This window comes from Otolemur garnettii, unplaced genomic scaffold (assembly GCF_000181295.1).
Source record: "Otolemur garnettii isolate 467f Iridium unplaced genomic scaffold, OtoGar3 scaffold00043, whole genome shotgun sequence".
Taxonomy (NCBI): domain Eukaryota; kingdom Metazoa; phylum Chordata; class Mammalia; order Primates; family Galagidae; genus Otolemur; species Otolemur garnettii.
In genome coordinates, this window is record NW_003852438.1 from 6,669,485 (window position 1) to 6,681,384 (window position 11,900).

The following is an 11,900-nucleotide window of genomic DNA, read 5'->3' on the forward strand; positions in this document are numbered from 1 at the left end:
CTGACTCTAAATTTCCTTATTTATATAAGTTGAGGGTGATAGTAAGGTTGTTAAGGATTTAATATGGTCTGACACAAGGGAAGCCCCAATTAACAATAGCTATTATCATTATTTCTATCGTCAAAGTTTCTCTCTGTAGTTACTCCCATTCCCATTCCCATTCCCATCTGCACATCTTGGTCTAGGTGCCTGGTTCTTCCCCACTTGGTGTCCCAAGTGTGGGTGTTGTTTCCAAGGCACCCTTATACTTAGTCGAAAGGTGTCCTTGCCCTGGACCCTCCCAGCTGCCCTCTCCCCACACAGCAGGCAGTCTGCAGGGATACAGAGATATGTTTGTGGAAGCCACACCCCCTTCTAGACCAGCTAAACTAACTAAAACCCCAGAATTCCCTCCCCAGCAAGCCCTGGCTCACACTCAGGCCTGGGCAGGCCTCTAAGCTGTGTGCAGGGTATGGATGGGGCTTAGATGTGCAGGCCGGGGACAAAGGCGAGGGTAGGAAGAGAAAGGGTCAGCTGGGAGCTGGGAGCTGGGTACTCTCTCCTTGCTGCCACATTAGGATCTGGGACTCCAAGGAGTCCAAGAATAAATACTCTACTCCATCCTGGTCTTCTGGGTCAGTCAGTGGAAGACCCAAAGCCTGACTTGGTAGGAACAAAATCATCTCCTCCCTCTCCAAGGCCACTGGCCTGGAGACATTTTGGAAGTGGAGACTTGGTGTCAGTGCCCAGAGGAGCTGTGGGCTGTCTGGAGTTCTTAGGAGGCTCAGCAGCAGAGACAGCCCACCAAGCATTTGGCTGGATCCTTCTGGCTGGCTAGGGTAAGCGTAGAGACACGGAGAGGAAGGTGCTGAGTCTGCCCAGTGACAGCAGATGCACAGCTGAGGTGTGCAAACACCCAGACCCTTTCTCAGAGGCTCATATAAGCTAATTATTTTATTCGCTGCTTTTGTTTTATTTGTCTTAGGTATTTTCATAGTAATGGCCCATATTCTGCGCCATTTTCTCACTCATTTGAGTGTCCTGAACTGAACCATCTTCATATAAGGGAAAAGACTTTAGGTTTCTTTTCATCGCTGATTGTCCCAGATCCAAACATCTAGAAGTAAGTTACGGTCTAGAATAGCCACAGGAATGTGAGTTTGGGCATAAAGTCATAAATTGCATATATCCTCATCTCCATAGAATCATTTGGACCTAATTCTTCCACCTGCTAGCTATGTGGCCTCTCTGAGCCTTAGGTCCCCCCTCTGTAAACTGAGGCACTGGCAGCAGGTCTCTGATGAACTCTAAGATCCCCCCACTTATGACCTGTGGTGCTTACCCTGCTCATTCTTCCCTCCACTCTGCAGGCATCCCTGGGTGTTGCCCTCTTCTCAAAACATCGATCACATTCCTGCTCCTTTGCCTTCACGGTTATGGACACTTGGATTACCTTATTCCACCTCTTCCTCCTTTAAGAAGGCCACGTTTTAAAGCCCAGCTCAAATGCCACTTGATCCAGAGAGTCACCATCCTCCTTCACCATAGAGGCTAGAAGGAAACCTGGACTGTCACTCAGCTCAGCCCACTAGTATAAAAATAAGAATACTGAGGGCAAAAATGGGCAGTGATTTAGGGACAGCCAGATTTGGACGCCAAATACCTTTTAACCTTGCCACCTCTGGGATTTATAGGATTGGCTGTTCCACCATGGTGCCAGCCACATAGTCACTGAAGTTCACAGTCTGCCCCTACCCCATGGTCCCAGCACACTCCACCCTACTCCTGCCCCAGCTTCCAAGGACTTATACTCATATTTCCACCAGAGAGGCCCAGAGTATGAGACTCCCACTGACTCCACCCCCTACCTGGCTGAGCCCCCAGGAGCCTGGACCTCTGAGCAGTGAGGAGAGGGCTGGAAAACACAGACACCTGCTGTGCTCTAAGCCCCCACCTTCCTACGGGGAAAAGTTAGGGTCTCTGCCAGGAATAAAACCATTTCTGTCATTGGACACAGTTCATACTTCTAATAAAGCCACCAGTCAGGAGAATACCCCGCCTCTCTGTGTGGCTCCTGTCCTCTCTCCAGGCACCTCTTGTCTCCTCCACTCCACATTCCACTCCCTGTAGTTCAGAATCGCACCCACCCTGCTGCCATGTGTGCTCTGGGAGATTGTTCTGCTCTCCAGAGAAATTTACTGCAGAAATACAGGCCTCGTGGGGGATACACAGTGACATACTGTGTATGTGTGCCTGTGTTTGTGCTGTGTGTGTCTGTGTGTCTCTGTGTGTCCATGTGTGTGGCGCACATGCATGCATCAGAATTGAGGTGCATGTGTGCACTTGGACTACTCAGAGACCAGGCCGTCAGATTATGCTGTTTATTGAGGATGCCACAGGGAAGACCTTTAAGGACAGAGAAGTGAACGGTGCCTCTTCCTCTCCACGTGCAGGTGAAAGACAGTGGAGAGAGAGACCCTGAGTTGTATTTGGTCCCACTCAGAATGAGCCCCAGACTGAGCCGGGGAGGCTGGGGACTGGCCACTCTTGGTTGCTTGTCCTTCAGTCCTCCTCCTTTGAAAGGCAGAGCCAGCTCCCAGCATAGGCAGGAGCCAAGACAAAGGCACTGGTGTTTGAGGGGGCTTCAGGCTGAACCCTAGCGAGCCAGGCAGAGTAGTTAGCTGCTGAGCCGGAGGCTGGCCAGAGGAGGGAGGCTGGGACCATAGCCAAGAAGTGGCTACCCAGAGTGTGCAGGGAGGAATTTCACCAAGCTTTGTCATTGAGGCCTGTCCAGGCTCAGGAAGATGCAAGCTGGGAGAATGGACAGCCAAGGTCAGTGCAGGTATACGGGAGTAGGACCATCAGGGTGGACATGCAGCTGACAGTGGGCTGGGGGCAGGATGCAGTGTTGGAGCCAGAGCCAGAGCCAGGGCACAGGGGTAGAGGGAGGAGTGGGGGGACTTGGGGCAGCCCCCTCTACCGACTAGCTTTCTTGGAGGGGGCACTCAGGCTGGAGCCCTTCCCCAGGGTATCCTTGTAGTCGCTGACACTGCCCCGGCTCCTGCTGTCCCCACCACGGACACTGCACACTCCGGAGATGCAGCTGCTGCTGTTGGCCACGTAGCCACCGCTGACCATGCTGGGCCGGAAGCCATAGCCACTGCTGCCGCTGGTGCTACTGATGATGGCTGGAAAGAGGGAGCCAGGTCAATATCTGCCCAGGCAGAGCAGAGGGAGGCCACCTGTCCCCAGGGGAGATAGGGCTCTTCTTGGAGCAATGGGTTGGAAGGGGGCCCAGGCACAGTCACTCCCTCCCACTGTGTCCCATCCTTGGCTTGCTCAGCTTGTATTCTCTCTGTCTGAGTCTTACCCCATTAATGATTAGAGGCCAATCTCCTTGGTCCAAGTGAAAATGTACACACCTGTCCACTTGGCACTACCCCCAGACCCTTCTCTCTTTTCTAAACTTACCAGCCTCCAACCTCTCCCTCCTGCTGACTATCCCCGAAATGGCATCCTTCTGAAGTTCTGGTTTAAGAGAAATGCAGAGATCCCATTCTTCCACCCTGACCTCTGAGGTCCCTCACTCTCTAATTCTCTCAGGCCCCTCTAATTTCCCAGCCCAGGTCTGGTGGCAACTTTTAAACCTGACTCACTGAGGCTCATACAGACATCATGTTCTGACAATGAGACCTTTGTTCCCCAACTCGTAGCTGCCATACCCCAGGAACTGAGACAGAGGATGAAGGAGTCTGATCCATGAGCCAGGAGATGTCCTTTCTGGCCATGGCTATGTTATCTGGCTTAGTGATCACAGGCAAAGCTTTTCCCTCTCTGGTTCTTAGCCCCCTTGTCTACACACACAGGATGTGACTAACATCCTTCCAGTCCACAGAACCTACAATTATAGGTCAAAGTATACAAGTACTAGGCAGCGCTTGTGGCTCAGAGGAGTAGGGCATCGGCCCCATATACCAGAGGTGGCAGGTTTGAACCTGGCCTCAGCCAAAAAACAAAAAAAACTATACAAGTACTTACAGATGCTGACAGGGGAGGGGAATTCTCCTGACATCCTGTTAGGAAGAGGAATAAAGTAAGGGAGGGCCATCATCCCGCCACAGCCTCTTCAAAGCTGCTGCCCCCCTGGCCTGATGTGGGTTTCTGAGCTCAAAGGGCACCTGTAGAAATTCTAGGGTTTCTTTGATGGAAGTAGAGCCGGAGACACCTTGGGGACCACTCCTGAATCTTTGGGGTAACAAGGCAACAACGCCATAAAACAGTAGTTTGCAAGAGGGGCACATATGGGGCCACTACGCCTACCTCCCAAGGGGCAGGCCCATGTACCTCCTTCCATCCCCTGGAGCACTGGGGAAGCTGGAGCGGCTGTCCCAGCACACCCCCACCCTGAAAGCGCATGCTACAGCTGGACAGGGCGGGGGGGGGGGGAGAGGGAAGCCTGATACTCCCTGTTACTCTAACAGGGGTTTGGGGAGAGTGGGAGTGGACGTCCCTAGCTTGTTCAGGAGGAATGAACTAATAATTCACACAGCAGCTCGTAGCACGGTGCCTGCTGTGAAGCAAGCCCTTGCGGTGTGTTATAAGTGGATACTCACATCCACTCATCGGCAGTGTGGTTTATTAGCATCATTATTTCTAATATCACCACCACCCATCATGCCCCAAGAACTCATCTCTTCTGGGTAGGATGGGTTAGGCTTTCTCCTTTGCTTCTTCCTAAACCCCTTGGGGCCCTCCTGCCAGAGCAGCCCCCCTACCTGCACTCCTCGCTCTCCAGCAGCTTCCTGTAGGTGGCGATCTCCATGTCCAGAGCCAGCTTCAGGCTCATGAGCTCCTGGTACTCCCGCAGCATCCGTGCCAGCTCCTCCTTGGCCTGGTGCAAGGCGGCCTCAAGCTCATCCAGTTTGGCCCGGGCATCCTTCAGAGCCTTGTCTCCCCGCTGTTCAGCATCAGCGATGGCCGTCTCCATGTTGGAAGCCTAAACAAGGATTGGAAAAGCAGAAAACTGGAAGGGGCCATTGGAATCAGTCATGTCCCAACCCTTTCTGGTCTGCAGAACGGGGGCAGAGCTGCCTGTCTCTGCCTCACATGTGGCCTCACTTCTCCTGTAGTCTGAGCCCCTTCTGAACTTGCAAGTCCCGACTCAGCTCTAGCTCCCCTCTCTTGTGTTTAGACATGGGGGTGACATGCAGCCCTGCCCTCCTGAGATGATGCTACCTGAGCTGCAGTTCAGGGCAAAGAAATTACCCGGCCATACTGCACTGAGGGCACAAAGGGGACAGGAAGAAGACTGGCTTTCTGCTCTTGCATTGTTTAAGGCCTAGGAGGAGAGATCACTGGAATATGGCATGACAGAGGCAAGGAAAGCAGCTGCCCAGATGCATGGGACCACAGAGGAGGGGCACAGGGAAGGAGACTCCCCAGGAGCAACTATTAGTTGCCAAGTGCTTACTGTGTGCCCAGCACTAGCTTAGCACCATGCATACTGTTTACATACCTTAGCTCATTTGGTCCTTACACCCGTGAAGTGAGCACAAGTAGCTTGTCAAGGCCACAAAGCCACCAAGTCTAAAGCCCACAGGAGACTGGAGGGAACACTGGACTGGGAGTCAGGAGAATTGGCTCAGATCTGCCACTTACCAGTCGTAAGCCTCCTTTTCCTCCCTGTCTCTCAGTTTCCTCATCTGTAACACAGGGCGGCAACTCCTGCCTCTCGGTCTTTGTGAGGATTAAGTACGGTGATGTGACAGGTGCTGCTGCTGTCACTCTGCTGTCTATGCATCTCACCCTCCTACTACTGATGCCAGGCTGTGTCCTACATCCCGGGACCAACCCTTAGTAAGTCCTTACCATGGCATCTTAACAAGTGCTCCGTGAGCCCATTTCTCCTTCTCAATCATTAACTCAACAAATGTTTATTCAGCTGCAGCTCTGCCAGGCACTGTGCTAGATTCTGGGCAGACAATAGGCCACAAATAGCCTGCTCCCTGCCTCCTTTCAGTCTGATGAGAGCAGGGGGACGGGCAAGTGTTGGACAATTACAGGAAGTGTGACAAGGACAAGAAGCATGAGTGCCAAAAGGGTGTTCTGTGGGGTATGTGCCTTGCCCAGAACTGGGGAGGCTTCCTAGGAGGAGCGTCCAGGCAGAAGTCCCTGGGGTGAGTGGGAGATTAGGGCCCCAGAGACATCCTGTTGCAGAGGTATTGGAGGCAGTGACCTCACTGGCCTCCTCCATTCTCCTGCCAGAGATTTTGGGGGCCAGTGTTCCCAACAACCCATCTCCCTCCACTTGTGCTCACCTGGACGCAGCTACCACCCACAGGCCATGTGCTCTTACCTGCTTCTTCACGTTCTCAATCTCTGAGCGAATTCTCTGGATGAGCCGAGTGAGCTCTGAGATTTCATTTTTGGTGTTTTTGAGGTCATCTCCATGTCGGCCAGCAGCTAGCTGCAGCTCCTGGAACTGGGGAGCCGTGAATGGGCATGTCATGGGAGTGTCTGCTGTCTCAGGCTCAGGGCCCATGGACATGTTCCTAGACACTGCCTCTGTTCTGTGCACGGTCAGGCCCAGCCTGGTGCCTGCTGGCGTCACCCTCCCTGGTCCGGCCCCAGTGCAGTCTACCTTGGTCTGGTACAGTGCCTCAGCCTCAGCCTTGCTCTTCAGTGCAATATCCTCATACTGGACGCGGACCTCATCAATGATGCTGTCCAGGTCCAGGCTGCGGTTGTTGTCCATGGACAGGATGACAGATGTGTCACTGATGTGGGACTGGATCTGAGCAATCTCCTGCCGGGGAAATAGACAAGGTCTTTTGGCTTGACGACTGTTGGAGGCCAACAACCTCCCCCAAGCCAGGTGAGCAAATTCTGGTAATGCCAACTTTAGGGCCTTGAGCCCCGCTGAGCAAAGCAAATTCCCTGAAGGGCCCCTGCCAGATTCTCCATGGAGTACACGCCTGACTCCCCCCTTCCCACGCAGAGGCTGCAGACTGAGGAGCTTCTTCGGCTGAAGTGGGAGATATGTGGCTCCCTGAGAACTGAGCCCTAGGAGGCTCTCCCAGCCCCTAGAGTAAAGTTTCCCCCTCTGGAGAAGAATGAAGTAGGGACAAAGACTCACAGCTTCAAAGAGACACCTGAGGAACTTAGTCTCCTGGTCCATGGAGTCCACCTTGGCCTGGAGCTCCACCTTATTGGCATAAGCTGCATCCACATCCTGAAAGACATGCAGCAATCCTGGGTCACTACTGCTGTAGCCAAGGCAGTGGCACCCATCTGGCCTGGGGTCCCTCTCTCCATGTGGCTTGTGAAGGAGCAAAGGGCCCCTCCCCACCCCATTCTGAGCACCTGCTCCCTCATCATGAACGATCTGGCCCTGTAAGGAGGGAGCACCAGCCAGGCCACTATTAGGGGCTCCCTGTGAAGTTCCAGCAGGTCCCGTGGCTGCAGGGAAGCCCCTTTCTGTCATCCTCTGTTACTGTTCCCCAAGGACAAACCATGCCCATATCAAACGCTCAGTAAGACATTCTCTCTCCAGCATCCTCCCCGCTGCTTCTTTCTTTTTGCTGGGGAGCCTTTTGTCATGGTTTTTCTCTGCTGTCACCTCACTAGCTCTGTGTCAGTTCATTCTGGGACGGCCAGCAGAGCACACTGGCAGGCTGGGCTCCTCTGGTCTGAGGCCAGCCCCGGGACCCGCCTGCCCTCACCTTCTTGAGCAGCACAAACTCGTTCTCGGCAGCTGTCCGCTTGTTGATTTCCTCCTCATACCTGTGGGGAAGGCAGGGCCTGTCAGCTGGTACTGTCACTGGAGAATAGTGTTCACCAGGGAAGACCCTGACGGAGGACCAGCGAGCCACTCAGAGGACACAGGTGCCAAGGGGCTGCAGAGTGCTGGGTGAGGGGGCCCACCAGGCAAGGAAGGCTGCCTGGAGGAGAGGACATGGTAACCAAGTGTGGAAGGAGGAGATTGCTGCAGATACAGCTTGGGAAATCAGGAAGGAGCAAGTGGAGTGAATGACAGTGGGGACTGTCAGGAGAAACAAGAAGAGGAGCTGCACCCCCCCAATTTGTATAAAGCCTTACACAGGACATTTCCACTCCTCACAGTCTGGGAGGCAGATGTACCGAATCCCCGTTTACTGACGAGGACACAGAAGTTCTAGGAGAACATGAGTGATTTACCCAAGGTTTGCTCACCCCATAGCCTGAGCTAATCCTCTGACCACTGCCCAGCTTGTCCTAAGTGCCAGGCCAGAGGCTGAAGGAGCAGGGAGCAAGTTCCAGGGTTTTGTTGGGGTGGTTCTGCTTGGCAGGACCAGGAGCACTGCCCCAACCTCCAAAATCCTTAGGCTGGGGTAAAGGGCCAGGGTCCCTCAGAAGGACAGAGACAGTTGTCCAGTTCCAGAGCATCCACTCCCGCTCACCTCTTCTTGTAGTCCTCCACCAGGTCCCGCACGTTCCTCAGCTCGGAGTCCAGCCTCACCCTGTCCCCCGACAGCGTCTCCAGCTGCTTCCGCAAGTTGCTGATGTAGCCCTCGAGGATGGGCTCCAGGTTGTTCCTGCAGTTGTTCACATCCAGCTGCTGCAGCAGCTCCCACTTGGTCTCCAGCACCTGGTTCTGCTGCTCCAGGAAGCGCACCTGGAACCCCAAACCCAGAACTGTCGATCCTCACCTCCCAGAAATAGTCACACCTGTCCCTCGCGAGGCATTGTGCAAAGTGTTCTTTTATCCCTCATGACAGCAGCATGAAGTGGCTGAATCATTCTTCCTATGCAGTGGAGAGAAACTGAGGCACAGAGAAGCTTAGCTTCTTTTCATGGTCTAACAGTTTAATAGATGCTGGAGCCCAGGGCTGAACCCATTCAAGTGTCCCTGCAACCCATACATCCAGGGACCCAGAGCCCACCATGGCCACAGCTCAGGGCATGTGCATGCCTGAAAATACCAGGATAGAAGCCAGGCTGGCCCATCTTTTTGGAAAGTTTGGCCATTCTGAAGATAAAAGTTTGCTGTCAATGAGGCTAGGTCAAGGGCTCTTGGGTATTTTTAACTCCTGCATCAGGCCCCAACTCCATCTTTGCCTATAGCCTCTCCCCTGCCCCTTCAGTCCTGCTCCCCAAACCATATTCCCTAGAGCAAGCCTGGCACATGGAGCAAAACAAACAGATGGGAATCCCTGTCCCATTGTGGCCCCTTGGTGGGCCAAGAAACTGACCAAAGGGGGCCGCTCTGCATACACTTCTCTCATGTGGCTTTGGGGAGAACAGTTTTTTCTAAAATGTGACTTCCCTTAATCTACATGAGCATAGCTGCTATTTAAATAAGGTTGTCTTCCCTTAAATCAGAAACACAGGACAAGGAAAAACAAGGACTCTGTGTTTGAGATAGAATTATCCAGCAGTTTTTCTCTAGCAGGTCATCCTGCATCTGGTTTGGTTTAGCCAATCCTGGAGTTTTCATGTACATCCATGAGGCTGAGCATTAATCACAGAATAGACCTTACATCTGAGATACCGTGAGACACATCTGCACGACCAGACACATCTGGATTGCTTCTCTGGCAATTCCTTCTCTGGCTGCCTAAGGTAAGGGATTGCACTACTCCAGAGACTAAAATTATTCAGGAACTGCCCAGGCCTTTGGGCCTCCTTCTTCCTCCCTCCAGGTAGATCACTTTTGAGAACAAGATGCAACTGTCTTTGCATCCATGTTTCTTCCCATGACTCCAGACTTCATCCCTCTACAGGGTTTGGCCAGCCCAGCCAGATCCAGCCCACTCCCATTCCTCGGAACCCAGTCCTCAGAATACCTTGACCTTCCATATGTGAAAAGGCTTAAAAGAGTAAGAAGCTACAGAGCCAACCCTGGCCCCTGAGGTGGCACAGAGGGCATAGGGAATCCTGGACTCAAGCAGGAGGTCCGGAGCCTGCAGGCTCAGCTCTGATAGCCACACTGCCATTTCAGCCACAGGCTTTGTCCTAGGTTGACCTGTCCTTGGTACCTGACTGCCAAGGAGCCAACATAGCCCTCTAGTTTCCCCCTCTGGTCTGGAGGCAGGAGCATGGGGGTCCAAGCTCACCTCCTCTTCCCCCAAATGGCCTCGGGCATGGCATTTATCTCCATGCCTTTGCTGACTCATAAAATAGGGGTAATTGTTTCTTATCTACCAACAGTAGGGAGGTCTTTAGGGACCTTTGATTACTCTCCTTCTCAGCTCCTCCCCAAGATCGAGAGATAAGAACTGAGAGTAATGACAACCACCATTTGGGGGGTATTTAGTATGTTTCAGACCTATGCCAAGATCTTCATATGCATTTTCTCTTCCAAATATAACTATCCCACAGGGGAGGTTATTATCCTAGAAATGAGGAAATGGAGGCGCAGATAGGACAAATAACTTTCCCAAAGCCATACAGCTGTCAGCAAGAACCTTTCTCTCTGCCCATTTCTGCCTCTTAAAAAAGCCCTTAACTGACCGAGACAAATGCCCATGGCAGAGACATCCAAGAATCCCAAGGGCATGAGAGGACCACACTCCAATGTTCCCGATCTGTCCATCAAGTGACAAGCGGACAAGATCAGCACACCAGGAGAGGGGGACAGGCTTCCTTGGTCACTCTAGGGTAGATTCTCTCTCACAGATCTTTTCTGCATATACCCTTCGTGGCTCTTAGGCTTAGCAATGGCACTAAGCTGGCCCTCAAGAGTAAGGACCAGGTCTCCTCCTTGACTCTCCTGCTGGTACCCATGATAAGGCCCTGCCAGCAAAAGCTGACCTACCTCTGTTTTCTCTCTAGAAAGACAACACAGTGGATCTTCTACAAGTTGTCCTGATGGCGAAATGAAACTGCCTTGTCCATAGTAAGTGCCTCTGCATATCTAACCTCAATTACTCCTGCTGTAGCAAAATCTCACTTTCCAAGAAGAGAAGAGAAGTGATATCACAGTTTCCCCAAGTGGTTGCAGACCCACCTTATCGATGAACGAAGCAAACTTGTTGTTTAGAGCCTTGATCTGCTCCCTCTCCTGGGCACGCACTTTCTGGATCTCAAGGTCCAGCTCCACATTGAGGGGGGCCAAGAGGCTCTCATTGATGGTGACCTGGTGGATGCCTCCAGGTGGGCACACAGTTGGACACACAGGCCCCAGAGCCACACTGCCAAACATGCTGCCAGCAAAGCCACTGGACCGGCCCCGGCCAAATCCATAACCTCCATTCTTCCCATTGCCACTGACCACATTGAAGGAGATGTTCCGGGTGCCCCCCAGGCCATAGAGGCTCCGACTGCCAAAGGCTCCACTGAGCCCTTTACTCCCTGCCCGGTAGGAAGATGAGCTGCCCCCTGAGAGCACCGCTGAGCAGCCGCTGAAGCCCCCCTTGGTGGCAGCTCCCGACTTGCAGGTGAATTGGCGGCTCATGTTGCCAGTGGAGATGGAGCTCAGATGCAAGAGGGAGGAAGGCAAAATCCCACAAGGTTCTGCTGGCTGCAGTGAGGTCCGACAGGTGCCTTTATATGTGCTTGGCACTGGGCTTGTGGATGGGCAGTCGAGAGGGAGATTAATTCGAGGGTTTGGCTTGCCTGGGAGCAAGAAGTCATTTTCTCTGTGCTGAGCTAGAGATCAAGCCCTCCCCACCTCTGAAACAACATGAAACCTTCAAATTGCTGGGCTTGCAAGCCTTGCTCATGTAATTTGAGTCTTATCTAATTAACCTGCTGTTATAGGGTAATTTGCCCCAGGCCTCGGCCCTTCCAGGGGGATGGCACTAGCACTTCACCATCCCTGTCCAGATTAATCTTCTCTGGCTTGTTGGCTTCCTCCTGGGGGATCACAAGGTGGGATGGGATGGGCATCCCTCGACAGGGCAGGTCCCTGGTAGAGTATCTGGGGGCTCCAACCACAGCCC

General features: G+C 53.0%; 1 protein-coding gene across 1 annotated transcript; it reads right to left on the bottom strand.

Annotated features, from left to right (window-relative positions):
- Nucleotides 1–2,695: 2,695 nt before the first annotated feature.
- KRT71 (keratin 71) lies at nt 2,696–11,476 on the bottom strand. Its single transcript, XM_012805518.1, has 9 exons — nt 10,967–11,476; nt 8,418–8,632; nt 7,701–7,761; nt 7,115–7,210; nt 6,620–6,784; nt 6,335–6,460; nt 4,755–4,975; nt 4,018–4,052; nt 2,696–3,167 (listed from the first exon to the last, which is right to left on the bottom strand). Exons 1-9 carry the CDS (start codon nt 11,411–11,413, stop codon nt 2,956–2,958), a joined length of 1,578 nt encoding a protein of 525 aa, XP_012660972.1. The 5' UTR covers nt 11,414–11,476; the 3' UTR covers nt 2,696–2,955.
- Between the last annotated feature and the right edge of the window lie 424 nt (nt 11,477–11,900).

Excerpts from the sequence above, each read along its gene's own strand:
- KRT71 (XM_012805518.1), bottom strand. The coding sequence starts at position 11,413 with ATGAGCCGCCAATTCACCTGCAAGTCGGGAGCTGCCACCAAGGGGGGC. Across the intron at positions 7,762-8,417 it reads GTGGAGGACTACAAGAAGAG|GTATGAGGAGGAAATCAACA; the intron begins GTGAGCGGGAGT and ends CCTTCCCCACAG. Across the intron at positions 7,211-7,700 it reads AGTTTGTGCTGCTCAAGAAG|GATGTGGATGCAGCTTATGC; the intron begins GTGAGGGCAGGC and ends CATGTCTTTCAG.